The 19,292-nt window shown below is 39.1% G+C and overlaps 1 protein-coding gene across 3 annotated transcripts in view; it reads left to right on the top strand.

Moving 5' to 3' along the window:
• The first annotated feature begins 322 nt into the window (after positions 1-322).
• TPM4 (tropomyosin 4) overlaps positions 323-19,292 on the top strand; it is a 35,087-nt gene continuing 16,117 nt past the window's right edge. For all 3 annotated transcript variants that reach the window (XR_007771385.1, XM_050934023.1, XM_050934022.1), the window contains exons 1-3: positions 323-2,272; positions 11,942-12,067; positions 17,037-17,170. Coding sequence is in view for 2 of the 3 variants with exons in the window: in XM_050934023.1 (XP_050789980.1) it covers positions 2,159-2,272; positions 11,942-12,067; positions 17,037-17,170 (374 nt within the window). In the remaining variant the exon portion in view is untranslated. The remainder of the gene's footprint in view (positions 2,273-11,941; positions 12,068-17,036; positions 17,171-19,292) is intronic.

Here is a 19,292-nt window from a genome sequence, read left to right as displayed (position 1 = left end):
AGACCCATTAAATACTTTAATAATTTTTTTTTTGAATAGCAGGGGCCATATTCAATATTTTCATCAATTACTTGGATAATTAAGAGGAGAGTATTCTGATAAAATTTGCAAATAAACCCAGGCTGGAAGGGGTTACAAGCACTTTGGTGGACAGGCTTCAAATTCAAAACAACCTTGATGAATAAGAGAATTGTGCTGAATTCAACAAGATGAAATTTAATAAAAACAAGTGCAAAATACTTCACTTAGGAAAAATCAAATGTACAGCCTCAAAATGAGGAATAACTGGTTAGGCAGCAGTACCTCTGAAAAAGCTCTGGGGGTCATAATGGATCTCAAATTAAATATGAATCAATGTGATGTAGTGGCTAAAAAGGCTAATATTCCAGGTTATATTAGTGTGAATGTTGTATGTAAGGCACAGGAGGTAATTGTCCCGATCTACTTAGCCTGGGAGACCTCAGCTGGAGCACTGTTTTCAATTCTAGGTACTGCACTTTAAGAAATATGTGTACAAATTGGAAAGAGTCCAGAGGAGAGCATTAAAAATGATAAAAGGTTAAACTAGGTATTTTTAGTTTTGAGAAGAGACGACTGAGGTGGGACCTGATAACAGCCCTTAACATATTTGAAGCGTTATCAAGTGGATGGCGATCTGCTGCGCTCTATGTCCACTAAAAGTGGGACAAGTAGTAATGGGTTTAATCTGCAGGAAGAGAGATTTAGGTTAGATATTAGGGAAAACTTTCTAACTATGAGGGTAGTTAAGCTCTGTAACAAGCTTCCAAAGGAGGTTGTGGAATCCCCTTCAGTGGAGGTTTTTATGAACAGGTTGGACAAACACCTGCCAAGAACGTTCTGGTTTACTTGGGCCAACCTCAGTGCAAACTGGGGGTTCGACTTGATGGCCTCTCAATGTCCGTTCCAGCCTTTCATTTCTGTGATAGTCCAGATGGTCATGAAAACAAAGAGCATGAGATAATTTATTTAGATGTAGTCCCTACCTGTGGGAGAGTTTAAGAACCCCTCCTGTATGACAAAAATGGACCCAAACATGCTTTTGTCTCCTGAACATTAGATGTTGCCATTGGGCCAAAAGCATCTCTGTAAACCACACTTTATTAATATACCTAAAATGTAAAAACTAAAACAAACTTTCCCTCAAACATATTAAAAGATAATAGTTTATGAATGGAATCAGATTAATTGACAAAATACTTGTGACATTTCAACTTTATAGCATTATCTCCCAAATGAATTAGAAAATATATATTATTCCCCCAAACATTTAGGGGGAGAATTTTCAAAGACCAAAATGGCAGGTAGGTGCAAAATGAAAGCCTTTGAACATCCTCCCCATCTTGGGTACCAAATCTGCCTTCTGTTACATATATGAAACGTCTATTGAAAGATTATTTATAGGAATTGTACCAGGCTAACTGAAAGCAAAATTTGAGTCTCTAAGGGTTTATGATTTTTATACCTATAATTTTGTTATGCATTTCACAACATATCAAACATAGGATGTCTGTTTCCCATAAGATACATGTTTTTACTAGTTTCTCTTGTATGTGCAGTCATTGTCTCAAGTTTTCTGCGCATGAACATTTTTCAGTTTCTAAATCTATAAGGATCCTTCCACTTCCTCCAGATGTTATTCTGCTTGCCTGCTATGTATGGGAAGCCAGACCATTTTCCATAACCCTGTGGACTGTTTAAGTGTTCTACAAACGAGAGCTGCTAATGAGCTTTGTTTCAAGCATATGTGTTCATATGTCAACACTTTTGCATATGTCAGAAGGTTAAAAATGGAAACATTTTTTTCCTTTAAGAAAACAGACACCCAAATAAGGAGATGACTGAGCACTTAAGATTCCCCTAGTGAATCGCTTCCAGCTTGTTCCTTAGAAAGGCTTCACGTGAAAGGTCGGGTGGGGGGGGGGTGCACCAGGGATTTGGGCTGCATCCAAAATATTGAGTAAGTGTCTTTGAGACTTTAAAGCTAACTACAACCATTCAAGGGTTCATTGCGCTGCACACCTAGAGCAGTGCTCTACTACTTTCTCTACCTATTTTTAAGACTGTTTACTACAAGTTTGTTCTTGCAAAGCTTTTCTTCTCTTGTGTGTGAGAGACACAACCCCATCCTCCAGCAAAAATGGAAGCCATCAAGAAAAAGATGCAGATGCTGAAGCTAGATAAGGAGAATGCAATTGATAGAGCTGAACAGGCTGAAGCAGATAAAAAAGCAGCTGAGGACAAGTGCAAACAGGTGAGTAGGAATAAAAACAGTTGTATATCTACACTGTAGAGAAAATTGTAACAACATTAAAATGTAAGTAGCATATTTTTGTGATGGTGAGAAAACAGAATAATATTGTTAGGTCTCCTATTTTTCTGCACACCCTCCGTTGAAGTATTTTGCATTTTGGTAATATATTTCATGCATGCAGATGGAACAATCTGTTAACTTTTCCTATTTGCTCATCCATTTTGATTTGGGACTCAGTGAAGTCAGCACCATTCCTAGACTACTCAGTGTACTTCAGAGAGTTCTTTTTTTGAATCCTACATGGTTCCTCATTTAATTTCCTTGAAGAGACTAGAGCTTTATATCTTAAACAAGGATGACACACAGTGGTAGAGCTGTAAGATTTTTCCTAGGCAATGCCTGACCATGAATTAAAGCTAACCTTGAGGCAAAATTAATGCAGATCACCTCAGTGTGAGAAATGTCCCTCATTTGAGAACCAACTGACAGTGACCACGTACTCCGGATAGTATGGTAGGATTTCTATTATTGGGAATAATCAGAAATATTGAATCCTGAAATTGAGGTAATGGACTAAGTTATTTGTGTGAACTGATCTTATGTAGAAGTCCAGGAATGCATTGCTAATGCTGTATTTGGGATTTTTAAATTGGCAGAGTACACAGATCAAACCACCACTGTCTAATGCAGTAGGATTTAGATCTAACTCAAACATTTTGAGTTACTTGGGTGTCTTTTCTTACAAATCACTCCTCTCTAGTGATTAAATATCTCAAAACAAAAAAAGAGATCATCACAGCACAAAACATTATAGCAAAGACTAAGAGGTTTAGACACATTAAAATATTTTCCACAAACATGCAGTCATTGCTAAATGTGATTGGAAGAGGAGTATAATATGTTTATTTGTAGCCTGATGCACCAATGAGTAGTGTTGGAGTGCAGGCACCGTACCAGTACTAACAGGGATTTTATATTGACCTTCAGATTAAGGTCGAATACAGCACTTCCTGAAGAGCTTCTGAACATAAGAATGGCTATACTGGGTCAGACCAAAGATCCATCCAGCCCAGTATCCTGTCTACCAACAGTGGCTAATGCCAGGTGCACCAGAGGGAGTGAACCTAACAGATAATGATCAAGTGATCTCTCTCCTGCCATCCACCTCCACCCTCTGACAAACAGAGGCTAGGGACACCATTCCTTACCATTAATGAACTTAACCTCCATGAATTTATCCAGTTCTCTTTTAAATCCTGTTATAGTCCGAGCCTTCACAACCTCCTCAGGCAAGGAGTTCCACAGATTGACTATGCACTGTGTGAAGAAGAACTTGCTTTTATTGGTTTTAAACCTGCTGCCTATTAATTTCATTTGGTGGCCCCTAGTTCTTATATTATGGGAACAAGTAAATAACTTTTCTTTATTCACTTTCTCCACACCACTCATGATTTTATATACCTCTATCATATCTCCCCTTAGTCTCCTCTTTTCAAAGCTGAAAAGTCCTAGACTCTTTAATCTCTCCTCATATGGGACCTGTTCCAAACCCCTAATCATTTTAGTTGCCCTTCTCGGAAGGAACCTTTTCTAATGCCCGTATATCTTTTTTGAGATGAGATTTATATAAGGGCAATAAGATAGTCTCCATCTTATTTAATCTTTTTTAATGATTCCTAACATCCTGTTTGCTTTTGACTGCCGCTGTACACTGCGTGGACATCTTCAGAGAACTATCCACGATGACTCCAAGATCTTTCTTGATTAGTTGTAGCTAAATTAGCCCGCATCATATTGTATGTATAGTTGGGGTTATTTTTTCCAATGTGCATTACTTTACATTTATCCACATTAAACTTCATTTGCCATTTTGTTGCCCAATCACTTAGTTTTGTGAGATCTTTTTGAAGTTCTTCACAGTCTGCTTTGGTCTTAACTATCTTAAGTAGTTTAGTATCATCTGTAAACTTTGCCACCTCAATTTTGACCCCTTCAAAGAACTCTAATAGATTAGTAAGACATGATTTCCCTTTACAGAAACCATGCTGACTTTTGCTCAACAATTTATATTCTTCTATGTGTCTGACAATTTTATTCTTTACTATTGTTTCAACTAATTTGCCCGGTACTGACGTTAGACATACTGGTCTGTAATTGCCGGGATCACCTCTAGAGCCCTTTTTAAATATTGGCATTACATTAGCTATCTTCCAGTCACTGGGTACAGAAGCTGATTTAAAGAACAGGTTACAAACCATAGTTAATAGTTCTGCAATTTCACATTGAGTTCTTTTAGAACTCTTGGATGAATGCCATCTGGTCCCAGTGACTTGTTACTGTTAATTAATTCCAAAACCTCTTCTAGCGACACTTCAATCTGTGACAATTCCTCAGATTTGTCACCTATAAAGGACGGCTCAGGTTTGGGAATCTCCCTAACATCCTCAGCCGTGAAGACTGAAGCAAAGAATTCATTTAGTTTCTCCGTAATGACTTTATCGTCTTTAAGTGCTCCTTTTGTATCTTGATCGTCCAGGGGCCCCACTGGTTGTTTAGCAGGCTTCCTGCTTCTGATGTACTTAAAAAACATTTTGTTATTACCTTCTGAATTTTTGGCTAGCTGTTCTTCAAACTCCTTTTTGGCTTTTCTTATTACATTTTTACACTTAATTTGGCACTGTTTATGCTCCTTTCTACTTACCTCACTAGAATCTGACTTCCACTTTTTAAAAGATGCTTTTTTATGTTATTCCTTTTTATATTCCAGACTATAATTTCTACATAAGACAAGTTTAGAGGGTCAGTACTACTTAAGGCCCACCAGTTTCACCCAAAGACCGGGCATAAAAGAATGCAATTCTGAATAAACACAGAATGTTGAATAATTGTAGCTGAAATGCTTCACAAAATCAGTGTTTTTGAACAATTTTTGATGGAGGAGAGGAAAGGCACCCTATATCTGAAAATGACAAAGAAGGCTGCGCAATCCCAGTTGTCTATACAAGATTGCTTAAAGGAGGGATTTAGTTTTAAAAAAACAGATAGTGGATACTGAAGCTTCCACATTTCTGAAGACTTTCTTGGCTCGATAGTTTTACAAAATAGCAGAGCTAAAGGAAAAGGGAAAAGCTACATCCAAGTGAAAAAAATTAACTGATTTTTAATTGAAGTTATATTTAAGTTTACATTATTTGCTTTAAAAATAATTTTTACCATCTCAATCGATGCTCCATCAACCTAAAACCAATCGTGCATGTAGAGACCTGGTGGGAACAGAATTTAAAAATATAAAGAATCCACTATGATCTCTGCTTTTAAAGTGGTGAAAAAAAATTCCAATTATTCCTTATTTATAGTATTAGTGATATAACAGGAATACTCAAAACATTCTAAACACTGTATAACAACCCTTATGCATGCACATTATGATCAAGTAATTAGACTGCATCATGTACTATTTTTTTCCACACAATCCTACTTCATTCAGTGCACAAGATGTATGGTGCTTAGTGAATGAATAGTTATTCACTATTTTCTTTTATCTTCATCATTAAGTATACCCAATTCCTGCAGTGAATACAAAATCATTAACATCCTCACGAGCTTTTCTATGGTGCTTTCCCGTAGTAGCCAGACTACACATGCTCCATTCCAACACAATGCACAGATCTGCTCACACATAAGAATGCTGAGGCGATGAAATTCCCTCAGTTTCTCTGTGGGGATGATGCACATGCAGTCTGATCAGCAGTAGGAGCTGTGAGAGGCTTGAGCATGCTCAATGATGATGGAATCTTTGGAGCTTTTTAGCTGCTAAAATCAGACTCTGAGCATGTGCGTACTGTGATTTTTTTCAAAGACATAATCTCATCAAATTTGGGTAGATTTTCAATGTGCCCGCAAAAGATACATCCCTGACATAAAAGTCACCTACCCTACCAAATTTCAAGTTCTTGTTCCAAAGCATGGGGCACTAGAGCTGCTCAAATAAAAGGTTTGTCAGCATTTTTAACAGGGGCAAAATGATGTATTTTTCCATATTCTCATTTTTGGAAGCAGCTGAACTGTTTTGGCTGAATGTTCCCAAAAAATTCAACCTGCAGCAGACACATGGCATGCAAAATTTCATCCCAAACAGTTAAAATTTGGCAAAGTGATAAGCAACAAAACCAGTTTTATAATGGAAAGTTTTTTGTAGCTGAAAATGAAAAAGAAGCTAAGAAATATTAAAAAAAAAAAAAGCCTGCCCAATAGTGGCATAATGTGGAAAATATGAGAACAGGACTCAGATCTAAGCCCCCACTCTGATGTCAGCAGAGTCTGACAGCATGGCTTGAGATAGCAAAAATTCTCTTCTCAATTACACCAGTATTAATCCAGAATAACTACCTCTACTTCTGTAGTTACTTTTGAATTACATTGGTCTAGTCTAAGACAGCTAAATGTATGCCCAGCATGCACAGCACAAAGACGAAATTACCATTGTGTCACTCTAAAGTGACTTATCAAGTGTACTCAGGGAAAAATAATAACAAGCTTCTGATGGAACATTGTCCAGTGTCCCCTTCTGCTAGAAAAAAAAGATACATTATGGGCCTTTGTGCACAGAAGATCTGAAGGGGAGGAAACAAAACAGCTGAATGGAAGAAACCTCCAAAGGAAAAAAATCTTTATACTATGGTTGTCAATTAATCGCAGTTAACTCATGTGTTTAACTGAAAAAAATTAATCATAATTTAAAAAATTAATCGTGATCACTTCCCGTTTTAATTGCGCTGTTAAATAATAGAATATCAATTGAAATTTATTAAATTTTTTGGATGATTTTCTACATTTTCAAATATATTGATTTCAATTACAATACAGAATATAAACTGTACAGTACTCATTTTATATTATTTTTATTACAAATATCTGCACTGTAAAATGATAAACAAAATAGTATTTTTCAATTCACCTCATACAAGTATCATAGTGCAATCTCTATCACGAAAGCGCAACTTACAAATGTAGTTTGTTTTTTTTTACATAACTGCACTCAAAAAACAAAACAGTGTAAAAGTTTAGAAACTACAAGTCCACTCAGTCCAACTTCTTGTTCAGCCAATCGCTAAGATAAACAAGGTTTGTTTACATTTACAGGAGATAATGCTATCTGCTTCTTATTTACGTCACCTGAAAGTGAGAACAGAGGTTCACATGGCAATTTTGCAGTTGGCATTGCAAGGTATTTACATGCTAAATCTGCTAAACATTCATATGCCCCTTCATGCTTCGGCCACCATTCCAGAGAACATGCTTCCATGCTGATGACGCTCGTTACAAAAATGTGTTAATTAAATTTGTTACTGAACTCCTTGGGGGAGATCTGTATGTCTCCTGCTCTCTGTTTTTCCCGCATTCTGCCATATATTTCATGTTCTAGCAGTCTCAGATGATGACCCAGCATGTTGTTTGTTTTAAGAACGCTTTCACTCCAGATTTGACAAAACACAAAGAAGGTACCAGTGTGAGTTTTGTAAAGATAGCTACAGCACTCGACCCAAGATTTAAGAATCTGAAGTGGCTTCCAAAATCTGATCGGGATGGGGTGTTGAGCATGCTTTCAGAAGTCTTAAAAGAGCACACTCCAGTGCAGAAACTAAAGAACCTGAACCACCAAAAAAGACAATCAATCTTTTACTGGTGGCATCTGACTCAGATGATGAAAATGAATATGCGTTGGTCTGCACTGCTTTGGACTGTTATCGAGCAGAACCCATCACTAGCATAGACGCATGTCCTGTGGAATGAGGGTTGAACAGACATGAATTTTTAGCACATCTGGCATGTTAATGTCTTGCAACACTGGCTACAACAGTGCCATGAGAACGTCTGTTCTCACTTTTAGGTGACATTGTAAACAAGAAGTGGGCAGCATTATCTCTTCCAAATGAAACAAACTTGTTTGGCTGAATGATTAGCTGAACAAGAAACAGGACTGAGTGGACTTGTAGGCTCTAAAGTTTTACATTGTTTTATTTTTGAATGCAGTTATTTTTGTACATAATTCTGCATTTGTAAGTTCAACTTTCATGATAAAGAGATTGCACTCCAGTACTTGTATTAAGTGAACTGAAAAATAAAATTTCTTTTATTTTTACAGCGTAAATATTTATAATAAAAAAAAATATAAAGTGAGAATTGTTCACTTCGTATTCTATGTTGTAACTGAAACCAATATATTTGAAAATATGGAAAATATCAAAATATTTATATAAATAGTATTATATTATTAACAGCATGATTAATTGCAATTAATTTGTTTAATCATGCGATTAATCGTGATAATTTTTTTATTCGCTTGACCACCCTACTTTATACACAATAATACACATATAATCTTTTGGTTATGATTTTTGGGGATTCTTACATGCTCCCCAATCACTATAGTATCTGAGTGCCTAGTTAAGTTGTCTTCAATGTATTGGGAACTGAGGATCAGAGAAATTCAATGACTTAGAAGGGTGGTAACTATGGTGTTCATGGAAGGAATTTTTATTTGCTTTGCTTTGTCACCTTTATTAGGGTGTTAGGTCAAATTGTTGGATTTGGAATTTTTAAAATTGTAGTTTTTATTATTTTCCAAGGGCATTTAGATTATAACAGAGTATAATGGCACTAAGGGAGTATTATGATCACCTAGTCTGACCTCATAAAAACCTCAAGACTCTAGTATTTCATGTTGTCATCCTGCATCTAACCCAATAAATTGAAGTCAGCTAGTGTAGCATTTAAAAAAGTATCCAGTTTTGATTTAAAGATTACCTGTGATGGAGAGTTCACCACACCCCTCATCTGTTTCAATTGTTAATTACTTTCACTGATAAAAATTTGTATCTCATTTCTAGCTTGAACTTTGCTGACTTCAATTTACAGCCGCTGGATCGTGCTATATTTTTTTCTGCTATTTTAAGAAGCCCTCTAGCAGCAAATATCTCCTCCTTACGTAGGTACTTATAGACCATGATTAATCATTGGTTAACATTTTCTTTGATAAACTAAATATCTTGCACTTCTTTAGGGCTCAACTTAGTATAAACCACAAACATTTGTGAACTGTCCAGACTAGTCTTTATAAAGGCATTAACTATGATGAGTCAATTGGCAATAAAAAGGTTAAAAAATGCTAACAAAGAGAGCCCTTAGTCTCTCATTGTAAGGTTCATTTTCCAGACCACAAATCATTGTTGATGCTGTTCTCTGAAAACTCCCAAATTTTGCAACTTTCTGTTTAAAAAGTGTGGAGACAGTATTCCAGTTGTAGTCTCACCGATGCCATATACAGAGGTAATATAACCTTACTCCTGCTCAATATTCCCATTAATATAGCCTACTATCACATTAGCCCTTTTTTCCACAGCATCAGGCTACTCTGAGCACAAGTACAGAAATGTATAACAATGTACATACACAACATGCTAATCAAAATCATAAAGATATCCTCCAGGGCACAAACAACAACGTAAAAGAACTGCACTAAAAAGTAACACACACATAAAGGTGGTTTAAATTAACTGTTTTAATAAACTTAATGTATTCAAGGAATGAGTTAAGCCATCATTCTTCCCAATGAATTAACTATTCCCAGGATAGAACAGAACAAAGGTGGTATTATGAGTTCAATCACAGATCAGACAGTCTGCAGGCACACCAGTTATGTTATCAGCAAGAAGTCTCATGATAATAGAAATTCTCCAGGGAACAGGGGGCAATTTGTCATCTGGCAGTCTCCCAGCAGGATATAAATAGCACCTTTTTAGAATACATTATGGATTTATATGGTATGGTCGAGTGATAATGAGATAAAATGGAACATACCTTGGATGACCCATATGTCCCTCCTTCCATTGGAGAACCATATATGGTTTAAAGCTCTGAATCTTTAGGGAAATAATATTATGACTATCAAATCTAAGAAAATAACTATCTCAGTGAGTGGATGGTACCTCTGTATTTCAGATAACACATTTGCACTGATCATATTCAACATATTTCAAGCAATGCCTCAATTTACCAAGTGAAGTGTAGCAGTGCTTGCTAAGGGAGACTAGGTAAAACAAAGTAAGGGACTCTAAACTCTACTCTACTTAATACCTGTACTTCTGTGAGTCATTCTCTATCCTCATGCATAGGTTAAGGAGACAATAGATCCAGTGTTGTATTTACGTATGGACCAAGTGGGCTACAGCCTATAAACAAAGGGCAATACAGTCCAAAGAGTAAAAGACATACACCAAATTTATTTTTCATATCGTTTCAAATTTATGTTTCATTAAGAGTCTCCCTGAACTCAGGGATACTGGGTATAATGCATTTTTCCTATATACATGACATTTTCTTTATTATCAGGATTCAATGACAGTACTGTAGGTAGAATGCCAGTGATGGGGACAAGCTTGTCCCTGCCTTCTCTGAGGAGGAGCACACTATGCTAGCATAATTTTTTATTTCAGACCAGGGCAACATAGACAGTTACTCTATCTATGGATGTATGGGGTCGGATTCTCAACTTGTGTACTTTGTCACAGCTAAATTGAAGTAAGTGGAGTTATGCCTACTTACAACAGCTGAGTTATAGAATCATAGAAATGTAGCACTGGCAAGGACCTCAAGAAGTCGGATAGTTCAGCCCTCTATGCTGAAGCAGGACCAAGTATACCTAGACCATCCGTGACAGGTGTTTGTCTACCTTTTCTTAAAAGCCTCTAATGACAGGGATTCCTCAACCTTCCTTGGAAGCCTATTCCAGTGCTTAACTATCCTTATAGTTAGAAAGTTTTTCCTATCTAACCTAAATCTCCCTTCCTGCAGATTAAGCCCATTACTTCTTTTAGCAGACATAGAGAACAGCAGATTACCATCCTCTTTATAACAGCCCTTAACATATTTGAAGACTGTTATCAGGTCCCCACTCAGTCTTTTCTAATATTTTAAAAAATTTTCCTCATAGGTGAGGTTTGCTAAATCAGTTTAGAAACATGGATATAGCAAAGTTTCAGAATAGGCAGCAGGTTTAAAACAAATAAAAGGAAGTGTTTCTTCATACAACACACAGGCAACCTGTGGAACTCCTTGCCAGAGGATGTTGTGAAAGTCAAGACCATAATAGGGTTCAAAAAAGAAATAGAGGAATTCATGGAGGATAGGTCCATCAATGGCTATTAGCCAGGATGGGCAGGAATGGTGTTCCTAGCCTTTGTTTGCCAGAAGCTGGGAATGAGCGACAGGGGATGGTTCACTTGATGATTACCTGTTCTGTTCATTCCCTCTGGGGCACCTGGCACTGGCCACTGTCAGAAGACAGGATACTGGGCTAGATGGACCTTTGGTTTGACCCAGCAGGGCCATTCTTATGTTCATTATGTGAATGCCAAACAGCCTGCTCAGCTGCCATGTTAGATTTATTAGCATGGTGTAAAACTGTGCAGGCTACTTGGCATCTAAACAACTGAATTTACACAGCAACTTTGAAAAATCCACAATTAGATATCTCTCCATAGCATCACTTTAAAAACATCTTAACATAATTTAAAACAAATAGTAGGGAGAAGTCTTTGGCTATCCTTATCTATAAGCAGAGCAACCAATGTGTCGGAATGTTCACAACTTATTTTTCTTTCTCACAAGGTAGAGGATGAGCTGGTGGCACTGCAGAAGAAGTTAAAAGGAACTGAAGATGAACTGGATAAATACTCAGAAGCTCTCAAAGATGCTCAGGAAAAACTGGAACAGACTGATAAGAAGGCAACAGATGTATGTACCTGCACAGAATGCAGATGTGTAACTAACTAGAAATGGTATATTTTAGAACACACAGTATATCGGTTGTATATTTGATTTAGTGTTAATTTATTGCAGTAGTTTGCCCACAGGAAAAAGGCAGAGACAATTATGTCATGGTTGAGGTATGTAACTCCCCACTGCCACAAAAAAATGATATTGGTTGTCTAGGGTTACATCTGTTGCTGCATTAGGAAGCTTCCTGCTGATTCACCAGCACAAGAGTATCCTAAAACCCGCTTACTTATATCCAAGAGATGCTCCCATGTGGGACCATCAGATATTTTAGAGCCATTTCCTATACAGTTACCTCTCCCTGTTATTGGCAGAAGGAACATGGTGGGGTTATTTTTTCCAGTGTGCATTATTTTACATTTATCCATATTAAAATTTCATTTGCCATTTTGTTGCCATTTAGTTTTGTGAGATCGTTTTGAAGTTCTTCACAGTCTGCTTTGGTCTTAACTATCTTGAGCAGTTTAATATCATCTGCAAACTTTGCCACCTCACTGTTCACCCCTTTCTCTAGATCATTTAGGAATAAGTTGAATAGGATTGGTCCTAGGACTGACCCTTGGGGAACACCACTAGTTATCCATCTCCATTCTGAGAATTTACCATTCCTACCCTTTTTCCCCTGTCTTTTAACCAGTTCTCAATCCATGAAAGGACCTTCCCTCTTATCCCAGCAGTCTGGTTCCACTTTGGTTTAGGTGGAGCCCATCCTTCCTGTACAGGCTCCCCTATCTCAAAAGTTTCCCCAATTCCTAATGAATCTAAACCTCTCCTCTCCTGAACTATTGTCTCTTCCATGCATTGAGACTCTGAAGCTCTGCCTGCCTACCTGGTCCTGTGCGTGGAACTGGGAGCATTTCTGAGAATGCCACCATAAAGGTCCTGGATTTCAGTCTCTTTCCTAGCAGCCTAAATTTGGCCTCCAGGATGTCTCTCCTACTCAGCCCTATGTCATTAGTACCTACACGTACCACGACCACTGGCTCCTCCCTAGCACTACACGTAAGTCTATCCAGATGCCTCGAGAGATTCGCAACCTTCGCACCAGGCAGGCAGGTGACCACACAGTTCTCCTGGTCATCACAAACCCAGCTATCTATGTTTCTAATGATCAAATTTCCCATTACTAACCCCTGCCTTTTCCTAGTGAGTGGAGTTCCCTCCCCCGGAGAGGTAACCTCAGTGCGAGAGGATACCCTAACACCATCTGGAAGGAGGGTCCCAACTATGGGAAGGTTTCCCTCTGCACCTGTTGACTGCTCTGCTTCCCTGGGCCTTTCATCCTTCTCAACAGCACAGGGGCTATCTGACCAGAAGTGGGACAATTCTACAGTGTCCCAGAAAGCCTCATCAACATACCTCTCTGCCTCCCTTAGCTCCTCCAGTTCCGCCACCCTGGCCTCCAAAGCCCGTATGCAGTCTCTGAGGGTCAGGAGCTCCTTGCACCAAATGCAAACATACAGCACCCGCCCACAGGGCAGGTAATCATACATGCTGCACTCAGCGCAATAAACTGGATAGCCCCCACTCTACTGCTGGGCTTCTGCCTGCATGGTCTCCTAGTTAATGAAAGGGTTTTGTTTAAATTAAGAAGTTTTGAATGTAGTTTAGTTTATAGTTTTAAACACAGCAAGGGACCCTTGCCCCCTTCCCACTCCCCTTCCAAACTCCCTGCGAAACTCCCTGTTAGCAGCCCCTGTTCGTAGCTACATATCCGTTTTTAGGTATGGTTGCCAACCCTCCCGGTTTTGCCAGGAGTCTCCCAGAATCGGGCTCTATCTCACGGAGGCTACTGAAGCCAAGCTGGGAGATTTTAGGTGCTAAAAGTTTGGCGGCGCAGTTGGGTGAAAGCAGGTAAGCACCTCCTGGCAGAAGCCTGCACCTCACACCCCTACCCCAACCCCCTGCCCAGAGCCTGCCCTGCACCCAAACTTCCTCCCAGAGTCCACACCCCCTCATCCCCTCTCACACAGCTCTCTCCCACAGCTTGCACTCCACAGCCTCCTCCTGCACTCCAACTCTCTGTCCCAGGCTCAGCCCGGAGCCCCCTCCCACACTCCAAACCTTCAGCCCCAGACAAGATCCTGCACCCCAATCTCCTGCCCCAGCCTGGTGACAGTGAGTGAGGGTGGGGGACAGCAAGCAACAGAGGGAGGGGGATGGAGTGAACGGGGCAAGGCCTTGGAGAAAGAGCGAGGCTTTGGAGCAGGACAAGGGTGTTTGGGTTTGTGTGATTAGATAGTTGGCAACCCTATCTTTGGGGGATGCTTGTTACAGGTTGGAATCCTGTTTCATTAACGCTGCGTCTTAAAATGAAAGCATCTGGTGAAGGAGGTTACCAGTGCTGGATTGCTAGAGATGTCTTTTCTAAGATATCAGTGGCTTTTGTATGCAATCTGCACATTCAATAAATAGTACTTAAGAAGAGAACAAATGAAATGCTGACTGACTTGAAATCTGAAAAATCGAATGAACAAACTGCACTAGGAACACAGGAGTCACCCTAGCGCCTGTCATACAAAAATCCACCAGCCAATAGTTATTATTTGCTTTTCTCCAAACATTTTGTGTTTTAATATAATATGGTTCCTGTTACTCACTGCATATATGAGGGATTAATTTGATCATCTGTTCTTGATGTATGCATTGCGAGATTGCTGTCTACAACATTTCTTCAGTGCCTTGCTTAGTCTAGTTGCGAATTATTCCAGTAATGGGGCTTTAACTAATTCTCAGACTATTCAACAGTCTTTAAACAGACCTAATTGTTAGGAAGTATTTCCTGATATTTTATTGCTCAATTTCAAACCATGTCTGCTAGGTAAACCCTCGTCTCCTGTTTTCACCTTCAGAGCCCCTTAATTATTGTTGGGCCCAGGCTATCCATATTTGGCGTGAGGAAAGATTTTAGGTACTAAAATACTCAATCCTGTAATATTTAATTTATCTTTCTCTGAAACCACTCTACATTAATGAGATGTCTCCAGTATGGGACAAGTTGCAATCCTGAGAAGTTGGAGATTTAAATTCTAGAACTGCTTCTCTCTGATGGCAATATTGATATACCGCGTAGACCGGGGTCCCCAACGCGGTGCCCACGGGTGCCATGACACCAGTGGGGGCATCTAAATGCGCCCGCGTCCTGACCGGCGGTGGAGCGCATTTCGGCACCAACGACAAGTGACGTTATTGAGAGGCGTCACTGCTGAAATGCCGCAGAAATTCGGCAGCATTTCGGTGGATGCTCCACCACCGCCACGGTCCTTTGTCTGGCGCCCGCCAGACAAAAATGTTGGGGACCACTAGCCTAGACCACAGGGGGATGGGGAGGGAGTGCCACCCAGCTTCACTTCTGGCCCTAGCTGCCATCCCTGTCCCCAGGGCCCTGGCTGCCAGCCCCAGCCTTGGCCACCTTACCCCATCTGTGTCCCCCTCCCCTCCCAGAGCCATGGCCTCACTCCCAGCCTATGGAGAGGCACAGATAAGGTAAAGGGGGATGCAAGGTAAGAAGTTTGGGGACTACTGTCCTAGACCAACAAGACATATACATATTTAATTAAATATAGTATTTTCCTTCCAGATTATTAAAAAAGTGATTTAGAAAAACCTATCCATATAGCAGGAAGTGTACATGCTTTTTGATAAAACACTTCTAGATTATGGTAAAAATTTTATTGTCTGACTTTATAGCAAAACTTTGTGTTAACTTTTTCTCTCAAGACCACTATACTGTCCAGTATTTTTCACCAAACCTAAACAGAGGATGGATTAAAGAGCACTAATTCAAACTGTTTCACATTCAAAGAATACATTTGCACTGTTCTTCATAGACAAAGTGGAATTTCAGAATGTCAGTTTTGGATTCAATGGCCAAACAAACTGTAAATTTGACTTTCCACGTCCCAATTTAATCAAAGCTAAACCACATTAATCTGCCTTGAATTTCACCAGTGAAACTTTATGCCATTGGAGAATCCTTCTGAAAGATTCTGGCAAGTCACAAGAGGTATCTGGGAGATGTGAGGACTCAGAATTAGTGATCTGTCCCTTTGAAAATTCTTGCAGGATTGGGCTATCTTAAATAACTCAGTACTGCAAGATGCCTACTACATTTTTTCACTGTGATGGGAATTCCATATTTAAAAAAATAATAATAATGATAATAATAATAAAAGTCAAGAATTGCCTACATGATAAGAGTCCTAACAACAAGAGTTCATCAGAGCAGCCTCCATAGTTTCCACCATGGATCCCAGATTGTCTCCCTATTTCCTGTTTTCTCCCCTCTCCACCCAGTCTTAGAGGGCTATATAGAAGTGGTAGAAAACAAAGTGGAATTATTTTTTGAAAGTTTCTTGCTGTGCCGCATGCACGCAGATGAGTAATTTTCCCCTGGTGGCTCCCAGACCATCCCCTGGCCAACCACATTTATGAACTATGGGAGATTTATAGACAGTGGAGATCCTAATGTACACAGAAGCTGATTTAACTAAATTCCATTAGTAAGCCATCCAACGCTAGGGTTAGGATCTTTGACAAGACCGACAAAATAAGTCAAATGTGGAATTTCTGGACGGAGCCATCTGGGAGTTAGAAGATTAAGAAAAAAGTTTCAACCAGATTTCTATATGTAGAACCTCCCATCTCCACAGTACAATTAGCTGAAAATGTTTTTCTTGTTAAACAGATTTTTAATGGTTAATTCTGTATGATGAGGAAGGGAAGGTGTGGGTGTATTTTTAATAAAAACACTCTATATTTTGAAATTCCTATAGTTATATAGCTAAAAAACTAGAAAGCATCTCTTCCTAGAGATCCATGCATATAAATAGTGAAAATGAAGTAATCAGAGGTGATCATTTTTTAATTATTGGTGTCTAGCTAGTTGGGTTTTATTTAACCAGTGCTGTTTGATTGTTTTGCATAGGCAGAAGGTGAAGTGGCAGCTTTGAATAGGCGTATTCAGCTGGTGGAAGAGGAGCTGGATCGTGCCCAAGAACGTCTGGCAACAGCCCTGCAGAAACTAGAGGAGGCAGAGAAGGCAGCAGATGAAAGTGAGAGGTAGGCATCCAAAAGGAACGATGCAGAGAAGTGTCTTAAATCAGAAGATCCCAGTAGTAGGCTACTTTAACAGTCTTTGAAGGTTTTAAAGACTCAGTGCACTTAAGTTCCATTTCCCACTCACTCTTTTAGTTGCTACGTCTAGTATTGTGAGGAATAAAGGGCCACAATCATAAAAGTGATACTGCTCTGACTCTGTAACTGTTAATGAGCTTTTCCCATTGTCTAGACATTTCCCTTTTCATCCAAAAAATGACAAAAAACTTGCAGTATATCAATACACATCCCAGCTGCTCTTTTGGGGAAGCTAAACTTCCCAAGGGCTGTATTTTTTCTTGTCCTGTTCCTCTCCAGCTGTCTAACCTATTTCTTTCCCACCATGATCTATTGTAATTTGTGTCCCATTTTGCTTTATCAAAGCCTGTTATCTCCACTGGGAAAAACTGTATCTTTATTTGCCTCTTGAGCACTATGCACACTCCTATGATACTATAATAAAAATTAATCATAAAACTGCATGAAGTTACAACTAAGGTTGCTGAGTGCAATTCAAGAGAATACATACCATTGAATGCATCACTAACCCTCATGGAAATCTCAAGCTAAGGCTGCAAAGAATTCTGATGCAGCTCTTAACACACAGTTCATACAGTCAGATAATTAAAATAGAAGAATTCTCAATTGTTAGCCCCAAACATTATTTAACTTTGCCTCTCGATTTATTTTATAGTTGGATTCAACTTCCATTGAAGTCAATGATTGACTTCAGTGGGAGTTGAACTGAGCCCTTAGCCGTTTTAATACTGCTTGTTACTGCTCCACCTATAATATATACTTATTCAATGTCTTAATTACATAAATCTTTCTATTAGAACTTTGTTTTCAGTTGCCTATAACTTGGACAATTGCTTAGAATTTGGACTGAAAGCTTCCAGGTTGGTCCTTGCCTCAGATTGAAAGTCTGGGGGCTGGTCTACACTACGGGGGAAAATCGATCTCAGATACACAACTTCAGCTACGTGAATAATGTAGCTGAAGTCGAAGTATCTAAGATCAAATTACTCACCGTCCTCACGGCGCGGGATCGATGTCCGCGGCTCCCCATGTCGACTCCGCAACTCCGTGCGAGTTGGTGGAGTTCTGGAATCAATATAAGCGCATTCGGGGATCGATATATCACGTCTAGATACGGCGGGTAGTGAAGACGTAGCCTGAGAAAAAACGACTCAAGCATTTCCAAGAATGAGGTCAGAACAAAATCATATTAAGTATCAGTTCTGATGGTTTTAACACTCATGTCTCTCTAAAGTAAAAACTTTAAAGTTGGCAGCAGAGTAGTACTGAGATTGGAGAGGTGTTTTGTCGTCTCCATGAAATATATTGAAATTTGGCACTACAAATATAGAAAAATCATAATTTGCATATACACAATATAACTTGTTATATACTTGCTCTTAATTTTCCAAACATTCCAGCTGCACAGGCTCCCAGACCTTGCTGAACTTTCTGTATCATATGCATACAATATGCACAGCATTTGAGCCGGCTCCTATTTGGAACTCTGCTTTCCCCCCTTAAAATACTTGATCTAAGGAGAAGGGCATTGGACAGGGAGTCAAGAGACCACACATTCTAGTCTCACCTCTTCCATTGATCAATGATTCCATGTATTTACAGTCTTATTATTGAGCAACTCCTCAAAAACATACCTTTTGAAGTAGATACATATCAACCACCCTATTTTGCAGAAGAGGTAAGTGAAGATCTGTGATGTTGCACCAAGTCACTGCTGGCAGCTTTGGTAACAGAACTTCATTTTCATGCACTTAGACACAATGCGTTTTATAATTAATATGCCAAATCTGTGTTTGACTATGTAGTTTGTAAAAATACTTGTATCATATTTTTGCCTATCCACTCAAGTGAAATAGCATCTAATCAGAGTCCTGACTCTGCACCTTGCTCTAACTACCAACCCATATTTCCCTCCTAGAGAAATAAAATCCTAGATTATACTGCTGTCTAGTAAATAGCTGTGCATCCCATTGTCAAAGGATGTTATGTACTCCCTTCTAGTAGATGTATGTAGTGTGGACATTCCACCATTTGGGCCTATAATCTG

This window comes from Gopherus flavomarginatus, chromosome 24, assembly GCF_025201925.1.
Source record: "Gopherus flavomarginatus isolate rGopFla2 chromosome 24, rGopFla2.mat.asm, whole genome shotgun sequence".
In the NCBI taxonomy this organism is placed as follows: Eukaryota; Metazoa; Chordata; order Testudines; family Testudinidae; genus Gopherus; species Gopherus flavomarginatus.
Note: the sequence above shows the minus strand (reverse complement) of the source record. Positions and strands in the feature narration are given on the sequence as shown.